The sequence below is a fragment of the Lactuca sativa genome, chromosome 6 (assembly GCF_002870075.4).
Source record: "Lactuca sativa cultivar Salinas chromosome 6, Lsat_Salinas_v11, whole genome shotgun sequence".
NCBI classification, from domain to species: domain Eukaryota; kingdom Viridiplantae; phylum Streptophyta; class Magnoliopsida; order Asterales; family Asteraceae; genus Lactuca; species Lactuca sativa.
The window spans coordinates 138,980,124-139,003,197 of record NC_056628.2 but is presented as its reverse complement, the minus strand read 5'-3'; the positions used below and the strand labels follow the sequence as shown (position 1 = coordinate 139,003,197).

General features: G+C 32.5%; 4 protein-coding genes across 6 annotated transcripts; 2 read left to right on the top strand and 2 right to left on the bottom strand.

The window, feature by feature from the left end:
• Positions 1 to 1,426: 1,426 nt before the first annotated feature.
• Positions 1,427 to 2,479, bottom strand: LOC111881943 (uncharacterized). The gene has a single exon (XM_023878325.3). The coding sequence runs from the start codon at positions 2,195 to 2,197 to the stop codon at positions 1,673 to 1,675; it is 525 nt and encodes a 174-aa protein (XP_023734093.1). The 5' UTR covers positions 2,198 to 2,479; the 3' UTR covers positions 1,427 to 1,672.
• Positions 2,480 to 4,668: 2,189 nt separating this feature from the next.
• On the top strand, positions 4,669 to 10,766 carry LOC111881927 (phospholipase D zeta 1). The gene is made up of 20 exons (XM_023878305.3): positions 4,669 to 4,804; positions 4,875 to 5,130; positions 5,755 to 5,856; positions 5,944 to 6,065; positions 6,159 to 6,300; positions 6,384 to 6,554; positions 6,624 to 6,797; positions 6,865 to 7,107; positions 7,203 to 7,319; positions 7,420 to 7,559; positions 7,724 to 7,873; positions 7,963 to 8,119; positions 8,274 to 8,819; positions 8,884 to 8,994; positions 9,076 to 9,420; positions 9,494 to 9,595; positions 9,676 to 9,807; positions 9,877 to 9,942; positions 10,019 to 10,080; positions 10,168 to 10,766. The coding sequence occupies exons 2-20, from the start codon at positions 4,900 to 4,902 to the stop codon at positions 10,415 to 10,417; spliced, it is 3,363 nt and encodes a 1,120-aa protein (XP_023734073.1). The 5' UTR covers positions 4,669 to 4,804; positions 4,875 to 4,899; the 3' UTR covers positions 10,418 to 10,766.
• Positions 10,767 to 13,881: 3,115 nt separating this feature from the next.
• Positions 13,882 to 15,483, top strand: LOC111881958 (CST complex subunit TEN1). 3 transcript variants are annotated; one of them, XM_042895883.2, is made up of 4 exons: positions 13,882 to 14,039; positions 14,442 to 14,588; positions 14,664 to 14,814; positions 15,298 to 15,474. In XM_042895883.2, the coding sequence occupies exons 2-4, from the start codon at positions 14,485 to 14,487 to the stop codon at positions 15,427 to 15,429; spliced, it is 387 nt and encodes a 128-aa protein (XP_042751817.1). In that variant the 5' UTR covers positions 13,882 to 14,039; positions 14,442 to 14,484; the 3' UTR covers positions 15,430 to 15,474. The 3 variants fall into 3 exon arrangements, with proteins under 3 accessions (XP_042751817.1, XP_023734105.1, XP_042751819.1); XM_023878337.3 differs by lacking the exon at positions 15,298 to 15,474 and adding an exon at positions 14,920 to 15,227; XM_042895885.2 differs by lacking the exon at positions 13,882 to 14,039 and adding an exon at positions 14,069 to 14,320 and having other exon boundaries at positions 15,298 to 15,483.
• Positions 15,484 to 16,175: 692 nt separating this feature from the next.
• LOC111881932 (uncharacterized) lies at positions 16,176 to 16,835 on the bottom strand. The gene has a single exon (XM_042896137.1). It carries the CDS (start codon positions 16,833 to 16,835, stop codon positions 16,176 to 16,178), a length of 660 nt encoding a protein of 219 aa, XP_042752071.1.
• Positions 16,836 to 23,074: the final 6,239 nt, after the last annotated feature.

Genomic DNA, 23,074 nt, shown 5'->3' with positions numbered 1-23,074 from the left:
AGAAAAGTTCAAAGCAAATTGGATCAAAGTTGCGACAAAATGAAAAGTTTGGACCTGTAATGCTAGTCAAAACTTTTTTGGACAAAAGTGGCAATTTTCAGCTAACCACAGGGACCATTTGTGCAGTTTTGTCAGAGAATTATGTGTGTTTAAAGTTGAGTAAAATTCTGCACAAAGCTGGAATGCAGAAAATTTTTGATGTCTGGAAATTTAAAGTATGCAGGTGCCATCTTTAGGGTTGCATAACTTAAGTTATACATATCCAAATCATTTCATTATTGAGCCAAAAATTTATTCGGGAATGAGAGGACGGTGCAACAAGTTGATTCAACTCATATGGATATCGTATGAACAAGATATGAGAGTTTAAAGTTGGCTACATGCTAACTTTTGGTGCCGTTAAAAAGCGAACAACTCGACTTTTGTTGACTTTTTGATAAATTTGAAATTTTTTAATAAACTGGATAGAATTAACTTAAAGTAAGTTGATAAAATATGAGATATAAGCTTTTAACCAAAATATGAGAAGTTTTGGTTGAGAAAAATGAAATTTTACTTAATTTTGAAAAGACATAATATTGTCGAAAAAGGAACAGTTGTTACAATTATTGTTTTTCAACATTTACATTTTCACATTTGAGCAAACATTCTTTATTCTTCAGATCTATAACATTTTTTCTGCAAATAACTCAATATTATCATTGAATTTTAGGGATGCGATGGTTTTCTGATAACCCTTAGCATGTGCTTGAAACAATCATAGAATAAACATCTTTTCAACATGTGCTTGAAACAATCATAGAATAAACATTTTTTATTGAAGGAAACCATTTGAGTTTTTTTTCCACAAAATACTTCCAAATGTTTCCATTATTTGCAAAGAAACCAAAGATGGAGATGTGATATTCTTATGCTTGAAAAAATTGTTTGAAGTGGTGGTTAGTTTGTCAAATGAATATTCAACAGAAAAATTCAACAGTTGAAACAATTGAAAGTTTATAATGTAAAAAAAGTTTCATTCACTTGTACTTTAGTTTTTGTGGTCTACAAGTTACCAATGGATCCTTATTTTATTTTTATTTTTTTATGGATGCATAGTTTGGTCGATATGGATAAAAAGAATGATGATAAGTAAAGGTACAAAATCTATATGAAGTCAGGATGGGTGTAATTTTAAATAATCAATACAAATGTTTAAAAAACTTAAATCTTTGAAATTTCATAAAATTTTATAAATCTGTTCCCCTTGGTTCCTTGCTTTCCACGGGTTGTAACCCTGTTTATACTAATTCTCTGTCTAATCTTTCTTTCTTATATGTTCCTCTCAAATCCCAACTACCAAACATCAAAGATGAAAGACATGCATACATGTATTTGCAGAATCAAGCATATCCAACAAGAGTCTACTCTTTCATCATTATGAATATGAAGCAGCAAAGCATCTAGATTTTAATTTCGAATTAGACAAAACAAAAGGACATGAAGAAACCTTAATCATTCTTGTAAGTTATATACACTGCCATAAGAACAATCGGTACAAACAAAACATAGAAGCATAAACCATTTGAATTATATACAATATTTGCATCAGAATGATCTTAAACGACTATGATTCAGGGAAAGCGGGGTTTACCAGTTACGAATTCAGCATATAGTCGCAAACCTCAAATCCTCAACGCAACCTTCTCTCAGCAGGATCAGCAACTCCATCAGCTACCATCCTCACCACCCTCTTGAGTGCGAAGTGCAAGCAATTTGATAGAACAAACCAGGTAAGTGCCTCGTAGACGAAATCGAAAGCCGGATCCGACGACGAAGAAGACGATTCATCCCAATTAAACCCATGGAAATTGCCACCGCCACCGCTACCACCGCCGCCGCCAAACGGACCATCGCCACCACCAAAGAACCCTCCTCCGTCTCCTCCATCATCAGCACCAAAGCTGTCGACTTTAATTCTCTTTCTGATACGAGAACGTTTTCTAGCGCCTGTCTTAGGTATGGTGCTAGGTTTTACAGGTGGTGGAGCGACTGCGTCGATCGGCAACATTTGAGCGCAGATTTCGAGGCGTTGTTGTTGATCGGGTGAAGAAATTGCGAAGTTGTGTCGACGAATGAGGGAATTAGCAAACCCTAAGCGATGGCTGTGTTTTTTGTCGATTGTTGTTAAAGTATCATGAATTAGCGAAACTTCCATCGTTTTTCAAGTTAGAGTAAAATTCTTTAGGCTTGATATATCAGAATTGATCGATCGACCGATCAATTGTTGATTGGAGCAGCGAATCGAAATTGGGGAAATTTCATCATTCAAGTATATGAAGCACGACTCCAAGTTTGTTCTTACAGGGCAGTGGCTCAAGAATGAAGATTACAAGATATTTTGTTATTAAACTATGAACAAATTACTTAAATCGTCCTTGGGGTTTGGATAAAATGATACGTTTGATCCTAATTTTTAATTTGCATTCGGACCCTCTCTAGCATATTATTTTGATGTGTTTTTTTGTCCTTTTGTAGTGAATAAAAAGATTATATTACCCTTTGTATTTTTTTTTTTAGTTTTTTTTTATTATTTGTTTCTTATTTACTAATTAAAAAAAATAAAGGAAAAATAATTTATAGATAAATGGGTTCAACTACGCCTCAAACCTCATTCTATTTTCCCATCCAAAGTCCACCTCGATTCACCACCTCCCACCTTAGTCAACACACCAACTTTCACCATCAACTATTACCCCTTGCCATTATTTACAAAATCAAAATCAAAAGATGTATACAAAATCATAACCTGCAATCAACACTAAACCAAACCACGACTTAAAACCAAATCTTACAAAAGCATATTGATTCTCAATCAAATATATAATAAATAATGTCACGAAAAGGGTATGTATTGGAAGATTGAGCAAATTTGGAACAACACCACAAAAACATTATGGCGGTGGAAGGTTGAGTAGATCCGACAACGAGTTAGCACTATGTAAGGGATCCGCTGACATAAGTCAGGTCCAATGGTGGAGGACTGAGGTTTAGTGGTTTTCGGTGGAGGCGTGGACGGAGTAAAACCGAAAAAGATGAAGCCAAGGTGTCGGTACAAAGGTTTTTACTGGTAAGGGGTTAGAGAGATCTAGGTGGTTTTCCAACGACGATGAGTAAGCGATGAACAAGCGAATCTGAACAAAATGAGAGGAAGACAAAACAGCGAGAGGATTTCCAACGACGATGGCTTTATTTCGAAATGAGAGGAAGGTTGATGGCGGATGGATATTTGTGATTTCATCTGAGAGAAGAAAGAATACACATATGGATATGATCGACAGATGAGTAAAAGTTACCAGATTTCATGGAGGCGTGAGCTTGAGCTCTTCCAACGACCACTCAATCGACTTTTGAAACCAAAAACAAAAAAAATGGAGATAATAAAGAATGGAATAGACGGAGCAAAGGATATGAAACTAGATGCAGTTGGGGGTTAGGGGACAAGGGGTGGATCGGTTGTGGAGGACCTAAGGTTTGGATTCTAGGGTTTACCAAAATTATGGGTTTGTCGGAGAAAACAATAGTGACCAATGGTTTTGATGAAGGGCTTTCCATCGAAGAATGTGGTGGCTGTAAAGACATGATGAAGATGATCTACTTGAAGGTTAGGAGATAAAGTGAGGGGTGGAGCATAAACATATTACTTTTTATTTTATATATAGTAAAAACAATAAATTAATTATAGAAAATAATTAGTAAGGGCAATTTAGTCATGGACCAAATCCAAAACAGAAACACATTATAAAGATGATCCAAGTGTAAAATAAAAGTATTAGGAAAACACACAATTTTACTCACTAATCTATTATATTTCTAACAATTGTATTAATCCATCCATTGACCCACCCCGAAGATTCCATCAAAGGAGAAAATTGAGTTACAATTGTGAAAAAGGTCAATGGTTCGACAGCTAGAGCCTAGATGATGTCGTTAATGGTCAAACTATAGTAGGGGCACGTGATTGACATATCCCAGATGTTGGCTGCGGGTAGGAAATTAGGAATCGCAATGGCTGAAGTTCACAAAATCAATTAGGACTCTTGTTGGAATCGGCCCTACTATTTGATTTTATGTACATGGACCCTATTTTCATAAAATTGCTCCCAACACTTTTTACTTCCCTTCCCTACCTTATAATATATATTACTTCTTTTTTTAATGATTTCCATGTACATATCGAGAGACAAAAAGATTATTTATTTTGTTTTTGAATTTAGGTTTTTCCTGCGAGAATAATAACAATTATTGGATTCATAGCTATCAATTATCATGAAGTATCATTATCGATAAGATTTTTTTTTTTTTTTTAATTTTCTTTTTTTAGATTAAGATTTAAATGTGGATTAGATTTACTCAAAATTGTAAGGAGTCAAAAATAAATTCTGATTAAATGAGATTTAAAATGGGTTTTGTTGATTGTCAAAATCTTGATCGTTTTTTAACTTCTAGAAATAATTATTATACTGCAATAAATCTTTATCACTTTCTTAATCTTAATAAAAAAATATAATTCTCACATTGTTTTGCACATTATAAACGAATCAAACTTAAGTTTTTTTTTTTTTTAAATAAGAAAAGGGGAAAAAACCGTGGAGCACAAAACCAAGCACGACCCGATCCGACCCGACCCGACTATTCCGAATTCCGAAAATGGAGTTAGCAGATTTGGTACATCACCTACTAAATCTACCTTTCTCTCTCTTCCAAAAAAATTGAATACATCAATTTCGTCTGCTTTTTCGATCTAAGACGACAGTTGATACACGTAGGTATATATAGATATATATGCATAAATCTATACGGGTACAGAAATTTAATTGATTATTTTTCTATAGATTTTGATCGGAATTGAGTGAAAGAATGGAATCAGAGCAGTTGATGCCCGGCGGAGGGAGTGGATCCCATTACGTCCAAATGCAATCGGAGCCGTCGAGATTGTCATCGTTCTTCTCGTTTCATCAAAATCCGCCTGAGGGAACTCGAATTTTCGATGAGTTGCCCAAGGCCACAATTGTACATGTCTCTCGTCCAGACGCCGGTGATATTAGTCCCATGCTTCTTTCTTACACTATTGACTTCCAGTACAAACAGGTATTTTTCTTTAAATCGCAGACTGTTTCTGAATTATTATGTGTGTGGTTTAATTAAACTGGCGATTGATCAGAATTCATGGAGTATATATGTTCGCTAGGTAATTTTAAATTGCGAGACGAAATTGATATAAACTTGTTGAACAATTAATTACGAATATGTATAAACTGCTGTAATTGTTGTTAGGTTTGATGTAGTCATGTAGTTACGCATAATATTCAACAAGGAGCCCTCTATCAATTTCATGTATGATCAAACACTCTGTTGGACAAACAATACAAAGGAAGATCGGAGAAGATTGACTTGCATCACTTTGCTTAATAAACAAGTTAAATTAGAAACTATTATCAAGTCTTCTTGATCACGTTTCTAATATAATCTATTGCTTTTTGTATATCATTCTATTTAGTTTTTGTGATTGAAGTTTGAAAATTGCCATTGCAATCTGCATGTTTCAATCACATTTGCACAATTAAATGAAGAATCGCCTATAGTGAGATTTTAAAAACTAGTTGAACAATCGAACAAGAATTCATAGTTGAATGAAGAATTGCCTATTATGAGATTCATTACCCGATTTGCTTTTTACTGATTCACTCTGTTTTTGTATACCCTGGACTGCAGTTCAAGTGGCAGTTAGTAAAGAAAGCTTCACATGTATTTTATTTACACTTTGCATTAAAGAAGCGTGCCATTATCGAGGAAATTCAGGAGAAGCAAGAACAGGTTTACCTTTCTTTATTCATTCTTATTTACTTTTCCATCACTTAGATTACAACCGATTTATCAAGACTGACAATCTTTCTTTTGAAGGTTAAAGAATGGCTTCAAAACCTAGGAATAGGTGACCACCCTGCAGTTGTGCATGATGATGATGATGATGATCCTGATGACAATGTAATGACATCAAACAATGAGGGAAGTGTTAGAAAAAGGTGATTACTAAGTACCTAATACTGGAAGGATGAGTGGGGATATTTGTTCATGGCTATAATGATCATAGTTCTTACAGGTGATTTTTTGTTCAGAGATGTTCCTTCAAGTGCAGCCTTGCCAATGATACGCCCAGCTCTTGGAAGACAATATTCCATGTCAGATAGAGCAAAGACAGCAATGCAGGAATACTTGAATCATTTTCTTGGAAACTTGGACATTGTCAATTCCAGAGAAGTAACTTTAACTTATAATCTTATATTTTATATTGGAAACTTGAATCATATTCATCTTTCTTACATAAATTCTGTTGAAAACAGGTATGCAAGTTTATGGGAGCTTCAAAGTTATCCTTTTGTCCAGAGTATGGCTCCAAGCTAAAAGAAGAATACGTATTAGTGAAGCACTTACCTAAAATCTCAAACAGGGATGATGAAAGAAAATGCTCCGCTTGTTTTTGGTTTAATTGCTGCAATGACAATTGGCAAAAGGTACTATTTTACTATTTCAATCTTTCATATTAACTTTTATAATGTATTAAATTTTAATATTTTATACAGGTATGGGCTGTATTGAAGCCTGGATTCTTGGCACTGCTAAAAGACCCGTTTGACTCAGAGCCATTGGACATAATTGTGTTTGATGTTCTTCCCCCTTCAGATGGAAATGGAGAAGGTCGAGTTTCATTAGCTAAAGAAATCAATGAACATAATCCTTTAAGACATTCATTTATGGTAAGTATAAGTATAACATAGATTGAAGGCTTTGTGAATACTAATAATGTGTTGATGATGAAAACAGGTATCATGTGGAAACAGAAGCATAACAATAAGAAGTAGAAACAAAGGTAAAGTAAGGGATTGGGTTACTGCAGTTAATGATGCTGGACTAAGGCCACCTGAGGGTTGGTGTTACCCTCATAGATTCGGTTCATTTGCTCCACCACGTGGCCTGACTGATGATGGAAGTCAGGCTCAGTGGTTTGTTGATGGTTGTGCAGCTTTTGAAGCAATTGCTTTAGCAATCGAAGGCGCAAAATCGGAGGTTTTTATTTATTTATTTGTTTACATGACTTTATATTATTTTTTATTTTTTTAATTTGAAAGAATGGTAAGATTGTTATGAGTTTAATAATGCAGATATTTATGTGTGGTTGGTGGCTGTGTCCAGAACTGTATTTGCGGCGTCCTTTTCAAGCCCATGCCTCCTCTCGCCTTGATGCTTTGCTGGAGGCTAAAGCCAAGCAAGGTGTTCAGGTAGTTTATTATTATTATTTTTTAAATTTGTAATAAAGTTCATCAATATTGTGAGCTACCTATTACCTAACATGTTTTGTTGATATATCTTTGATTGCAGATTTACATTCTCATGTATAAAGAGCTTGCACTTGCCCTGAAAATTAATAGTGTCTATAGCAAGAAAAAACTGGTTGCTATCCATGAAAATGTCAGAGTTTTACGTTTTCCAGACCATTTCTCTAGCGGTGTATATCTATGGTAAATGACCATTTTACCCCTTCTTTTTCTGGAATTAATGTTGAACACATGCAACCTATCTAGGTGTACTTCTGGTTTCCTGTTTCTGGATTCTTATGATCTTTAAGACTAATTCCGTTAATTTTCTAATTAATCTTTCTTTTTTTGTGTACCAAATAAAATAGGTCCCACCATGAGAAACTGGTCATTGTTGATAATGATATTTGCTTCATTGGTGGACTTGATCTTTGCTTTGGTCGTTATGACTCACATGACCACAAAGTCGGTGATGACCCTGCTACACTTTGGCCTGGAAAAGACTATTATAACCCTCGGTAAATCATAGTAATTTGTCTCTGTAATTTAATGATTTTTTTCACCATATCATAGCAGCAGCCTCATTTTTTTTATCTGGAATTTACAGGGAATCTGAACCAAATTCATGGGAAGATACAATGAAGGATGAGCTTGATCGTAAAAATTATCCTCGTATGCCATGGCATGATGTCCATTGTGCCTTGTGGGGACCACCATGTCGTGATGTTGCTCGCCACTTTGTTCAGCGATGGAATTATGCAAAAGTATGTATGGATTTGTTTAATTTATATATATTATTATATCCTGAGTTTAATATTATATGTTGACAAGTAAGATGCTATAATTATTAACAATAAAAAGAACGATGAAACTACATTGCTATTTCTTTCTGACTGACATGAGTAATAATTGTTTCAGAGAAATAAAGCTCCGAATGAGCAAGGCATTCCACTACTTATGCCACAACAGCACATGGTGATCCCACATTACATGGGCAACAACATAGATTTAGAAGATGAAAGCTCCACAATTCTAGAAAATCATAAAGTAATCAACCAAGATGATTTGTCTTCTTCTGCATCTTCTGAAGATATCCCATTGCTAATCCCTCAAGAGGCCGATGGTCTAGAAGCTTCTAATGGGTCAACAAATTATCATGGTCAAGGTCAAGGTCAACGCGGTAGTAGTAGTAGTAGTAGTAGGCCTTCTAGGGCTTCTTTCTCTTTCATGAAATCAAAAGCTGAAACTTCAGTTCCAGATATGCCAATGAGAGATTTTGTGGATGAGGGAGCTAGTTTTAGTTTGAATGTTGAGAAAGATTTGTTTGCTGACGTGGCACCGCCATGTGGCATGATGATGAAACCTTCTGATAAAGAATGGTGGGAGACTCAGGAGCGTGGTAACTTGGTTGTTTCTGCTGATGAAACAGGTCAAGTCGGTCCTTGTGTTGCTTGTCGCTGTCAGGTAAATCTTTTTTTAATTAAAATATATTATTACATTTTTAAATTTGTACATTTTTCAATTTTAGGTTTTAAGGAGTGTGAGTCAATGGTCAGCTGGGACAAGTCAAGTTGAAGAGAGCATTCACAAAGCTTACTGCTCTCTTATTGAAAAAGCTGAACACTTCATCTACATCGAGGTATTATACATCATAACTTTTGGTTTTTCCAAATTTGGTAATTTTGGCTCTAATTTTATAAAATACAACTTTTGTTTCCAGAATCAATTCTTCATCTCAGGTCTTTCTGGAGACGAGATAATACGAAACCGTGTGTTGGAATCCTTATACAGGCGTATCTTGAAGGCATATAACGAAAAACAATTTTTTAGGGTTATTATCGTCATTCCACTGTTACCTGGGTTCCAGGGTGGGCTTGATGATGTGGGTGCAGCATCTGTAAGAGCCATTATGCATTGGCAGTATCGAACAATATCAAGAGGAAACAGTTCTATTTTACATAATCTGTCTGATGTTCTTGGCCCTAGAGTTCATGACTACATATCTTTCTATGGTCTTAGAGCTCATGGTAGACTTTCTCATGATGGTATCATTGCCTCCAGTCCTGTAAGTTACTTTACTTCTTATCACTAAATATCATAAAAGATTATATTATAATGAAAATCAAATTGTTTTTTAGGTATATGTGCATAGCAAGGTTATGATAGTTGATGACAACACAGTCTTAGTTGGATCCGCTAACATAAACGACAGAAGTTTGCTCGGATTACGTGATTCTGAGGTTTTTTTTTTTTTTATTTTTAATCTTCTTTCACAACGTTATAATTTATATTAAAAAAAAAAAAAAACTTTTTTCCTCAGATTGGAGTACTTATTGAAGATAAAGAAGTAGTTGAATCTTCCATGGGAGGCAAGCCTTGGAAGGCTGGAAAATTTGCCTTGAGTCTTCGCCTTTCACTATGGTCTGAACACCTCGGTCTTCATACTTCAGAGGTATAACTTATAAAATTTAAAATTTAAATCATATAAATGCTTAATTAAATTAAAATTTTCATTTCTCAGATTAATAAAATAGCTGACCCCGTGATTGATTCGACTTACAAAGACATATGGATGGCAACTGCAAAGGTATAACCTAATCTGATCTTTCTAGGGGTATTTACGTCTTTTGTATCAATCTAATCATCATGTTTGTTTTGGACAGACGAATACCACGATCTACCAAGATGTCTTCTCTTGCATTCCAAACGATCTTATTCATTCCAGGTAAATATTCGTTTCTTAATTTATATTACATGATTGCACTTGAATAATAGAAGGAAGTTAAAGTAGGTTGGTATTTTATGTTTGCAGAGCATCATTGAGGCAATGTGTGAGTGAGAGAAAGGCAAAATTGGGTCATACTACGATTGATTTAGGAATAGCCCCAAAGAGTATTGAATCATATGAAGATGGAAGTGTGAAGGGAATTGATCCAATGGATAGATTAGAAGGTGTGAAGGGACATTTGGTTTCTTTTCCAACGGATTTTATGTGCAAAGAAGATCTACGCCCCATGTTTAAAGAAAGCGAGTATTACGCTTCACCTCAAGTTTTTCACTAAATTTCATTTCTTGCCCCACAAGTACAGATGACTACTGGACAGTCATCTGATATCAGATGACCGGATAATACTAATACTCCGGTCATCTGATATATATACGTATTGGAATTGATGGTATAGTAAATAGCTGTTGTATATCATCTGAGCTGAGGACAATGTAAATGAGATTTTTCAGCTTTTTTTTTTTACTTGTTTGAAAATTACTTGTATACATGTTTTTGATATTTATTTTGGCGTTTAACAAAAGGACTTCAAACATGAAAAACTGTCCTTTTTTTTTTCTTCTAAAGAATCTGATAAATGTTCCTGGCTAATGGAAAGTGGAAAAAGAAATCATGCCTTTGTATAATTGTATTAGTTTTATTATTTTTTTAATTTTTTCTTCAAGGATTACTTATTAAATAGCAACAACTTCAACGGGTAAACATGCATTTTCGTTGAAAGTATAGGTAGAGGTGCATATGTGGTTCGTTCAATGATCCTTTTATAGCCATGCGTTTTAGGAGTCCATAACGATAATAATAAAACAAAAAATGAAAATAAAGTTTAAGAGTAATGATTTATGTTACTTTTAACATTAAGGAAAACAAGAAAGAAAAATGTTCAAGTTAGATATCTTAATAGGAATTTATTCATAAATGTAATGTAAAGTTTCAAAATCTTCTATTACAAGTTGTATTGATGAACAATTACGTAATCAGATATGTTATTTTTTTATTTTCTTTATTTTATCTTTTTTATTTTTAGAAAGAAAAATTGATGCCTTGTGATTTTCTCTTATCATTTGAACAAAAAAAAGAAATTGACCCCAAAATATGTGACTGGAAATGAGTGCGTTTTCTTTTGGAAAATGTAGCAATGAGTACTTGGGTCTCACAAAAAAATTGGTCTCATTTGAATCATTCACTAATATCTATCCATCTCTTTGGATGTTGAATGCAAACCGTATAATTTGTTTATATATGATTATCATACACTTTATTTTAGGACACACTACAGTAAAAATAATATTAATTGCCGTTCTAAAAAAATATATATTAATTCTAAATAGTTTTGTATTCAACAATCAACATAATTGTTGGATGTGGGATAATAAAGCTATTAAGATTCAAGAAAGCCAAACTGAACCTTAAAAACTGTTTTGTTTATATTAAACTTTTATTTTTAAACTTTTTTATAACATTTTGACATGTATTTTATATTTTCCCGGTTGAATATGTAAACTCTATGCAGGCCTTCACCAAGTACGAAAAAGTTCTTCACCCATACAATTTCAATAATTTTTATATATAACACAATCGTTTTAATTTTTTTTTGAAAGAACAATACTCATAAAAAATTAAAAAGGTGATTTTGGTGGTACTCATGATCATGGTTTGGGTTATTTTGAAATACAGTAACACCAGCTCGATGAAAAGAAGTGATAACGAATAAGATAAAAATTTTTGGCTTTCAACTGAATCAATCAAGATTAGAACTAAGAACGTTGTTCCGATCAATTGGATATGATCCAATTGATGGAATGACTCGTTTAAAAAACGTTTGGACTTGTAATCCTAACCAGTGGTAGTTGCTTATTTTCATTAAAGAAGCGGTATTAATAGTAATAGTTATAACCAATTTAACCATTTTATTATAAAAACATGTAGATAACTATGTTAATAACAATAGTTTTTTTTATAAGACCTAAGAGTATGATCACCTTTCACCTTTTACTTCTTAATTGACGTCGGTTTTCATATCACTTTCATTTCACTCACCAAAATGCAGGAAATAGTCACCTTTCACTATCTTTATTATTATTAATATTATTATTATTATTATTATTAAATTAAAAAATTGATTTTTAATATTTATAATTCAAAAAATAAATATAATTTTTTACAAATGATTAAGAAACACAAACTAATTAAAATAAAAATACTTCATTACTTAAAAAAAGATAAATAAAAAACAATTAAGATTAGAAAAACCTAGAAAACAAAAAATATTAAAAAAACACAACCTAGATTAAAAAAACGACCCAGAAAACATAATTAACAATTAATAATATCTGAATTTAAAAAAATAAAAACAAAATATGTCACTTGAAATCGTCCTACTCGTCATCGTCATTCGAATCATTGCCCGAGTCCTCGTCGAATATATCCAAATTTTCATCTAATTCGTTAAACAAATCATCGTGCTAATTGTAACACCCAATTTTATCATTTCTGTAGATTGTAATATTAAATGATTATTATAAAATACAAAGTAGAAATATTTCACTTTTGAGCCAAAATAATCATCATAGGTATGTAGATTTTAGAACTATAAACGTATCTTGTATTTTTTACATATAACCTTTAACATTTGATCCAGCTATATTGCATATTAATTTGGATTTAAAACTTTATCGTTGTTAACCAATCTGTTGGAAATTCTAATATAAATATTTATATATTTAGTAACTTTGGACAGATATAAATATATACATATGTTGTATATATAAATAACTCTAAGTAAGTTTGTGTTCTTCTTCGTGAGAGCTTCGAAATAATATATCATACGTCAAAAATACAATATGTGTGAATGAGATATCGATACTCAAAAATGAGTATTTGAGAATAGAAGTTAACAAGAGGGGTGAGTGTGAGAATGAGTTCCACATTGGAAGAAAGACCACACTCCAATGAGTTTATAAGCTTGAATGTATAATATATTTAGAAACTTATATGTATGGTTTTACTCCAACACCTATCCATGCGCATGATGGTGCAAATCTTGGATTTCGTAGCCCAAGTTCATTGAACTTGTGCATGGACACGAATGAAGCTTCAAAAACATAGGCTCGAGCAACCCTCCTTTTTGCTAAACTTGATAGTCAATCACTATCACTGTGTTTATTACTAATGATTTTCACATGTTATTATTTATTCCAATGCCTGATACAAACATCTAAATAAATTGGTGTTAGCATTTTTAACATTTCAAGGGATAATGTAAAAAAAAACATCTATATGTTTCAAAGCATAGGTTTCACGAATGAGAATTGAAGATAGGAGTGCCTCTATCCAACTGAACCACTTAATTTTTGTTCAAAAATGCGGATAACATGTTGCTTAGAAAATATGGTTAAAATTCAGGCTCTATTTTTTCCGGAGATCCTGCACTCCTTAAGGGCCAACCTTGATAGGGACCATAACCTTCCATGTCAAAAATCTAATACTAGGATCAAATGTGTGAATTTGGGCTATCCAGAATAAAGGTGAAATATTTGGACCAAACCGAACCGGTTTGATAGAAATTGATGGATCTTTGACCGAACCTGTGCGGTCTAGGTCCGATTCACAATTCTTTAGACATAGAGGTGATAATTTAGACCGAACCAGATCAATCCAGTTCGTTAGGCTAGACATGTTAGACGGATTTGAAAGAAATTGACGAACCTTAAAACGAAATTTTAGGGAGGACCAAATGCCAATTTCCGGTGAGGACCAAACGACCAAATGGTACACTAAATACAATACCTATACGGGTCGGATCTTGGTCGTAGAATGGGCTATGCGTCGATCTTCATGAATCATGCATCCCTTTTGTCACGGTCCACCGGAAACATGCCCTACTTCAATCGCCGGTGAAGGTTCTCTCTCTCTCTCTCTCTCTCTCTCTCTCTCTCTCTCTCTGTGCCACATACGCACACACAAATAAGTCGAGCCCTAATTCATCTTCTTCTCTTTAATTTTGCATCTGCTATTCCGTCTCATGATTATCTTCTCCTTCATATTTAATTTGTTGCTGTTGCGAGTTGTGACACTATTAATCTAAGCATTCGCATGATCTTAATCTTACGAAGTTCTATTTATTGTTCGCCTTGTATGTGTTCATATTAATTTGAAAACGATTCGAGTATCGAAGAACATTGTATGTGTTCATATCTCTTTCGAAAACTATCTATTGTTATTGTTACTGTTTTTCATTAAAACCCAAACCAGAAATTAGAAGCCACATTCACAAAACCTAACGATTGCTCAAATTACTGCAGAATACTTACATAACTGAATTTCCTGTGAATTGTTGGTGTTTCAATGGCATCTGCTCCCATACCCTCAGGTGCCCTGGTTCTTCTACAAGAACTCAACTCATCTTCTTCACATTTCAAGCAAGGAGCATCCCTTAGGGTTAATGGAAAGTGAGTGAAATCGTTTGATCTCAATGGATTCATCTACATTCTTATCCTACAATCTACATTCTTTTCTGATTTTAGGTTACAAGAACATAATGTTGAGTCAGCCATTGCCATTATTGCTGATGGAGGTGTTACCTTAGCAGTTGACACTCAACACTTAAGACTCAATCTTCGTGTGGGTTCCCTTTATCAGTTCATTGGAGAACTTTCCATTCAACCAAATAATGAGGTACATAAGCTTACAACTCCTTATCCATCATATGTAAAAGACATAAATGCCCTCATTATCCTCATCAAGATTAGAAACTGCATTTTAATTGTTTACTTTTTTTAGGGGATATTAAAAGCAAGAGTTGGTAGAAATGTAGATGGAATGGACCTTAATCTGTATCAACAATCTCTGAAGCTGTTAAGACAATTTCAATCTGATCAGATCAGTCATTTGGCACTTAACCATGGTTAAGATAACACCTTAATTTGATTATCAACTTAAAGTATAAAAATTTAACGTTGATACTAAAAAAATGTTTTCTAAATTTAAAAAAAATAGTTATAATTTGTTGGTAATTATCAATGTTTTGTTGCAAATGTTCTGTTAGAAAATCAGTTAAACCATGCCTTGTTAGTTGTTATCATGTTTCATTGTGTTGTTTTTATTTTTAAATGTCAAAAATTCATACATGTTTACTAATTTAGCAACAATCTTTTTCAGATTCATGACATTTATTGGGGTTTTAAAAAGAAATATGTCAATATTAAAAAGATGAATTATGAGAGGCATTCTAATTCATATATTCTTTATTCATTTGGTAATCATAAGAATTATTGGCGAGAGAGATTCTGAATTCCGATTTTTATTTTGTTATGAACATTTAAATGATAATCAACCTTTTTTTATTTGCATTTTAAAAGTCGGGTACTATTTTAATTATATATTTGGAAACGTTATTTAGGTGTTTGTTGACTTTTAATATTTCTTTTTTTTTTTCATTTTCATATATGTATTTGAAGTATATAAATTATTATGAAATTTTGGATGATTTTTTTATTACATGGACACAATGATTTTGCTTCAAACCATCTCATCCAGTTGATAACTAATATTCTTTCCAATATCTTATTTATTCTGTCAACCATGGGTATAATACTATAATTGTTTCTTTATCTTGGGCATCTTAGGGGGATAAAGTGGATAAATAGGTGTCTAGTTTTCTATATTCTTAACTAGGTTATAACCCATGGAAACCAGGAGATGCAAGTTAAAAAAAAAATTATAGACCAAAAAGTTAATAACCGTAAATAAACATTTAATTGTGGATGGTAAGTAAGTACAACTTTATTTGATAAGTAAAATAAACATAAGAGTTTAACATAGATTTTGAAATACTTCCTCAAACACAACATTGGAAGTTTTATTAGTCAAAATTATCATCCTTATCTAAAATCAATAACTTCAATCATTCTCTGCTTTTTATTCTGGATAAAGCAACATATAACTGACCGTGTGAGAAAACCGGTTCTCGCAAAAACAACCTAACCTTTTTCAACGATTGGCCTGACTTTTATTTATGGTCATAGCAAAACAAAACGTTAGGGGAAATTGTCTCCTTTTGAACTTGTATGAATTTTGTTGTCTGAAGGTGTTAAAGACAACCTTGAAATAAAAACTCGATGTCCAATGTTACTTCCAGTTAAGACCATTGTTTCTATGACGCGATTACCCAATGATACTACCTGAAGTCTAGTATCATTACATAACCCATTTTTCTGGTCGATATTTCTTAGTAACATAATCGGAACACCGATCTTTAAAATCAACTTATGGTTTGGCAAACCAGAGATTTTAAGTCCATTTAGAGCATCAGGTGAATATAAACTCTCATCAAACTGATTGTGAATAAACTCTGTTTGACAGATGCTATCTAAACTGAGGTATTCCTTTTCTTCTCCAAGAAACAATGAAAGCAGACGATCATTTATTTCTTGAACAACTTGATTTTTCGGTGCAAGTATTGATCTTTCTTCAAAATATTTTGGATCGTTCAAGTTGTCAAGAAATGATGGATATACAAACTTAATTAATGAACCTATAGGATCAGAAGATTGAGTAATAAGATCTTCAAGAATATGAATAACTGCATCACCATCATTAGAACCATTAGCATTTCCGTCTCCTATATCCAAGAGCCAATTTGCAAATAACCTTGTTTGTTGTATTTCAGATAGATCTTTTCCAACACTCAACCTCATGTTCTTCGTTAATTTTAAAACTTTACAATTTGTCCACATGAAGAACTTAACGACGCATTAACAATTTCTTGTCTGCTACCATTATAAACAACTGGTAGAATCTGTCTAAAATCACCTCCAAATACGATTACTTTACCTCCAAAAGGGATATGTGAGTTGCTAACATTACCAAAACTTAAAACATCCCTTAAAGTGCAATCCAATGCTTCAAATGCATGCTTATGAACCATCAGCGCTTCATCTCAAATAATCAACGATGTTTGTTTTAGTAATTTGGAGGCATCACTGTCTCGATTTATAGAACAAATAGAATTTTCAGTAAGATTTAAAGGAATACCAAAGCAAGAGTGTGTTGTTCTACATCTGGTTAGTAACAAAGAAGCAATACTACTTGAAGCAACAGTCAAAACAATCTGTCCTTTAGATCTGATAGATGTTGATAAAGTCTTCCAAAGAAAGGTTTTGCCTGTTCCACCATAACCATAAACAAAAAACACACCTCCTTTATTATCTTCAATTGTTGCCATGACATCCTCAAAAACACCTCGTTGTTCATTTGTTAATGAAACAGTAAGTGTCTGAAATTCGTTTTGAAGACTTGTGATGTCATAAGATAGCTCCTCATCCATCAAACGATTACTAGAAGAAGATAAACAATCAAAATCTGGGTAAGGCATGCCTGTGAAGTTCTTGAGGGTGGAATTGTTACGAAGTAGAAATGATTCAATCTCAAACAACGTCAAGTTCTTTAATTGATGATTTGATAAATCTGTACAATGGTAAATATAAACTTAGAGAAAAATACAAATATATAGTTTATATAAAAAAGGTTAAAGTAATAAAAGATAAATATTATACCAGAAGACTTTAACCGGCGTCGTTGATTGTAAGGAATTATGTCTGAAAGGTATTCCCATGTATTTTCCCAAACAAATTTTGGTCTTCCCAAACTATCAGAGATCAACATCATTGAAAATAATGACCGTAGGTAATAACCCGTAGCTGAATGACTTGCTTCCTTAATAGCTTCAATGTACTCCTTATCATCGTCTAGAATCCCTAAAGTGTAACATGCATATCTAAAAGTAGGACATATTTCTCCATTTATTGTTCGGATATCTTCAAAAGATTTTGGACCTCTGACCTTGTTTAAAAGAATTCTTAAGAAATATGGTTCACCAAGTTTAGGTGAAACAGCATGAATTCTCCCAATTGAAAATCCAATTTTCCTTGGTTTCCATTTTCATGATTTAGTTTTCCACACAAACTTTGTAGGGAATTCAACATAAGTAAGATCCCGGGATTGTCTATAGATTTCATTACACTCAAGCCAAGATGTGAATATTGAAGATGCAATAGACGGTTTGTCAAGGATATTGTCGATATCATCATCTGGATCATAAATAACTTGTTGTTGACCAGTAAGATGAAAAGGAAGCCTAACCACAACAAGATACCTATAATGAATATCATAACAAAAAATTCTCCATGATGCTTCACATGCAAATATATATATATATATATATATATATATATATATATATATATATATATATATATATATATATATCTACAATCATAATACTCTTTGATTTCATCCACTGAATTATCAGTAGCACTTTCATTGTTTGATTGTATGACAGCAAGTGTAGCTCTTGTCAGGACCTTTATTGATATATTTGAATAAATGTTTTATAGAACCAACTTGATTGAACCACTCGACATTAATTTGTCCTTGACATCTTTTCAAAAGGTCTTTTTATACACAACAACATGTCTGTTATCCAATTTGACACCATACTTTTCAACAAAAGATCCATCATTTCGTCTCCTATATATCGGAAAACCGTCTTCATTGGCTGAAGATTCATTGGAGAATTTTTTCAGAAAGTTTTTTGAACATTTATTATCAACCATACATCATGAACTCGCTCACAAGTGAATACAAATCAGGATCTTCATTAATGTTTGGAATCTCGGCCGAAATATACAGATCAATTTGTTCAACAGTACAGAGTTTGTCATCGGAGTGCATAAAGAGACATATATGACTATGAGGTGGACCGAAATATACAGATCAATTCGAATACTGTTCCACATCATACACTTCTTCAAACTTGCGTGTTAAATTCATCGGAGTAGTTTTCATATGATGAGAACTTGTAGGTGTCAAAATATCCTCGGTAGATGGTGTGACAGTTTCATCAGAATGTGAAACCAAATCCTTAAAACATAAAATTAAACCATATTAGGTAAAAAATGAAGAAGTAAAATACTTATAGTGGCACTATATTAGTGTGTTATATGATACCTTGGTAACTATTTTTCTTGGGAATTTGAGTCGGATGGTCAATAGTTCAAAGACTCTAAACTTGCAGGCTATACATGTGACAATATATGTTAATAATGTGATACATGTACCAATAACAGAAACAGATACATACACATGAACATAAACAAACATGGACTGCAAAAATTACTATTTTACCCTTTATGCATACATAAACACATATAAAACATTAATAAATTTGCTTACTTTCATTTTGTTTTTTCCATCATATGTACAATTTAAAGTTACCGTGATACACATTGCTAAAACAAATACATTTGGTTTTGTTTTTGTTATTCTAAAAGCATGCTATTTTCTAAAATTTTCACGAAAATGGAATTAGTGATTGACAAAGGAGACTCATATTTTGACCATTTATTTTGTTTGAACATGAAAAAAAGAACATATACTTATATTTTTTAATCAAAACATCTTTTATTTTGACATATTTTTAAAATTTAAGTATATGTGCAAATACAAATGTACTTGGAAAGTAAATTGATATATTATGGTAGATTAAAAAAATGAAAATAAAATATTGTATTTATAGAAATTTAATAATACGGTGCTTTAAATTTGCATAATAAATTAAAATAATAGTAAATGATAATCTGCAATTGAAGTAGCTTTCTCTCCAAAGTCTCGATTATTTGCTTATCCTCCGTCACCCTTGAGATTGTATAGACATTGTTTTGAAATCTCACATTATATTTCGTGACACTCACTTTTTTTTCAAAAAATTGAGTTCAGGCGGATATATGGCCTAACTGAATCCAAGCTGAAAAAGTGGTAAAATTAACTATTGCATAAGGATTAAACGGTAAAAATAATAAGATATATATATATATATATATATATATATATATATATATATATATATATATATATATATATATATATATATATATATATATATATACCCTTTTCTGCTAAATCTTTGGCTGAAATCCCCAAGAGCCCGTATGCTTCCCGATCAAACATAATTAAGATTGTAGAAGCAGAATCGTCTTGTACACAAACTGGAATCATGTATCTAAAAAAGAAAGTTATAACAAATTAAAAATGGTTAATTAAAAAGAAAAAACCTAATTTGTAATTTAAAATGATTTAAAAAAAAACCTTGGGACAACAACTTTAGTGGACTTGTTGCATTCAACATTTGTACACTTGTAAAGTTTCACATCTTCATTGCTACCTGGAATTTCGACTGCCCTTGTGTGACAGTCGGGACAACTTTGGTAACACCAAGGTTTGTCTTGGTGAATTCCTATTATACTGCCGACAATTATGAACTCTTCAATCTGCTTGAAAGAAAGTAAGATGTTAATAAACATTATTATATAAATATATGTTTCTAAAAATATTTATTTACCTAGACATGTTCTTTACTACTGAAAATTGTCTTAACCTCATGATTTCTTAAGAAATCATCATTAATTGAAACATGTTTGGTCCGAATTAAGCTGATAGTACCTGATGACTGTGAAGATTCATTATCCTTAGCCAACTTGATTAATATTTAAATATAAGTATATTTCAATGTGATATAATGCCATATAATAAAAAGAAGAATGTTTTTTTTAAAGAAAGTAACAAAGTAAACATAAATACAACAAATCAATCAGATAAAAAAATAAACATAAAAGAAAGTAACCAACTTTTCTATAAACTGATTGATTTCATCAATCTCATTGTTGATGAAGAAAGTTGTCAAACCATAGTAACTTGCAGCACCGATATTACCTATAGATAACCTAATAAATGTTGTAAAGATATTTATAAGAAAAAATAAATTGACAATTATTGAGTGGCAAACCTCTGTAATCATCTACTTTTGCAAACTGTAGAATTAAAATGACATAATAATCAGTTTTATGATTATGAAGATAATCAGAAACTTTGGTGGCAAAACCACCCCACAAAGTGACCTTAAGACATACATGTCACACCCCCAAACTGGAACGGCAGAAACGTTCGGGGGCGGAGGACGTCATGTACAGTATCACAACAATTAAAAATAGTAATCAAAGCAACAACAACTATTGTATTAATAACATAGTATTTACATTGTGTTCAAAACATTACTTGTATAACATTAAACTATAGCAAAAGATAATGCGTAATGCTACTATGCTCCGTCTTCATAACACCCTGCGTACTCCCTAGGTACGCCCCGCATACTAGGGTTTTCCTCTTAACCCTAAAATACACCGAAGGCCATAAGTTCCTCATTATAAATCCAATTTCGACGATCCTTATATCCATGAAAAGGTAACGAGGAGCTCTATGCTTTAATCAACTTATGCTTGCCTTACAAAATCCCTTAGCAAAATCCAATTTCCATAAAATCCTGAGCTGACATTTTACCAAAATACCACTTGGCTCCAAAACACACACCGAACACCCGAACCATTTAAATTACATCAATCACCTCCAAATGAGTCCATATCTCAATTCCTCAAAGGTCTTAAGTCCGCTAATACCCGATCTTGATCACCACCCTGGAATAAGAAACGATTCGGAACAGGGCGTTATAGACGGCGTTATGGGCGTTCCACGTAGGCAATAATAGCGTGGAGGGTACCCATACCGTATACTCTTACGCCATATATATGCTCTAAAATTCCTTTTTTCTCCATATTTCTCCCATAACAAACCTCAAAAGTTTCCCTAGATTCACAAAGTTTTTGGTGGCCACTAATGTCTCTAAATTGTTATATTGTTTGGGTATATTGCTTACCTTTCATCTGTATGCATAGTAACTTGCATCATAAGTGTCTAAAAAAAACTTATTTATGCTAAATCCTTAATTTTTTATAAGTGTCTAACAAAAACTTCGATATCCATAATATCAACGTTTATTAAAAAATATTCAAAAGGAGTCGTTTATTAAAAAAATATTCAAAATGTGTACAACTTTGTCATGATAATATAAATGTTTGAGTTTGAATGTTGTGTACATATGCTAATTTCATTTTGAAGTTTATGTTAGTTTCAAACTAGTAAATTTTTTTTTGATGATAAAATATTAAAGACATAATATTTTTATGACCAACTATTTATTTAAATTGAAAATGTCATAAAATGGAAATCAATAATACTTTATTCGTTCTTTAAGTCAATAAACTTATAACTGTATCAAACTGATCAACTAGTTTTTTGGTTATATTATACCAATGTTTATGTGAACATAGCCAGTAATATGGAGTCCACCTAGGTAGGGAAAATGTTATCCTTGGTTAAAGACGAACATGGTATAATAAAAAAACAGCTTGTTGGTCAATTAAATACAACTAAAAGTTTAATGACTTAAAAAATAAATAAAATGTTATTGATGGCCATTTTATGATATTTTCTCTAAAATAAGAGGTATAACTTTGTTATATCAAATAAAATAGGTGATTAGCCCTAGGTTTAGTGCATGATGTATTTATTAAATAGACAAATTGCAAAAATGGTCTCTGTGCTATGCATTTTTTCCGAGGTTTAGTCTAAACGTCGACTTTTTTGGCTTCATGGTCCTTTTGAGCTAGTTTCGTTGCATTTTTGGTCCCTCCGAATAGTGAAATGACTGTAATACCCTAGATTGGTGCAGAATCCCAATCAAGTGAACGCCACAAATCGTGAATATGAAAATAAGAACACAATGATGAATCTTCAATTCACACTATATTGATCAATAGTCTAGTACATAGACTCTCTATAACCCTCGGTTCTCTTTGTCTCTCTTTAAACTCGAAATCAGCTAATTAGAATGACCAACCTTTTACACGGCTGAAACAAAACTATATATACCTAGACCTAATTACAAAGGCCCAACCCAAAGCTTAACCGAAATCTCTTAATGATTTCGGTCCAAACAACACCGAATTCATGGTGTTTTCGGTCCTAGAACGAGAACTCTAAAAGC

Coding starts and splice junctions, on each gene's coding strand:
- LOC111881943 (XM_023878325.3), bottom strand. CDS start 2,197: ATGGAAGTTTCGCTAATTCATGATACTTTAACAACAATCGACAAAAAA.
- LOC111881927 (XM_023878305.3), top strand. CDS start 4,900: ATGGAATCAGAGCAGTTGATGCCCGGCGGAGGGAGTGGATCCCATTAC. Junction 7,108..7,202: donor TCGAAGGCGCAAAATCGGAG/GTTTTTATTTAT, acceptor TTAATAATGCAG/ATATTTATGTGTGGTTGGTG. Junction 8,120..8,273: donor AGCGATGGAATTATGCAAAA/GTATGTATGGAT, acceptor TAATTGTTTCAG/AGAAATAAAGCTCCGAATGA.
- LOC111881958 (XM_042895885.2), top strand. CDS start 14,485: ATGGCATCTGCTCCCATACCCTCAGGTGCCCTGGTTCTTCTACAAGAA. Junction 14,589..14,663: donor TCCCTTAGGGTTAATGGAAA/GTGAGTGAAATC, acceptor TTCTGATTTTAG/GTTACAAGAACATAATGTTG. Junction 14,815..15,297: donor CCATTCAACCAAATAATGAG/GTACATAAGCTT, acceptor AATCTTTTTCAG/ATTCATGACATTTATTGGGG.
- LOC111881932 (XM_042896137.1), bottom strand. CDS start 16,835: ATGAGGTTGAGTGTTGGAAAAGATCTATCTGAAATACAACAAACAAGG.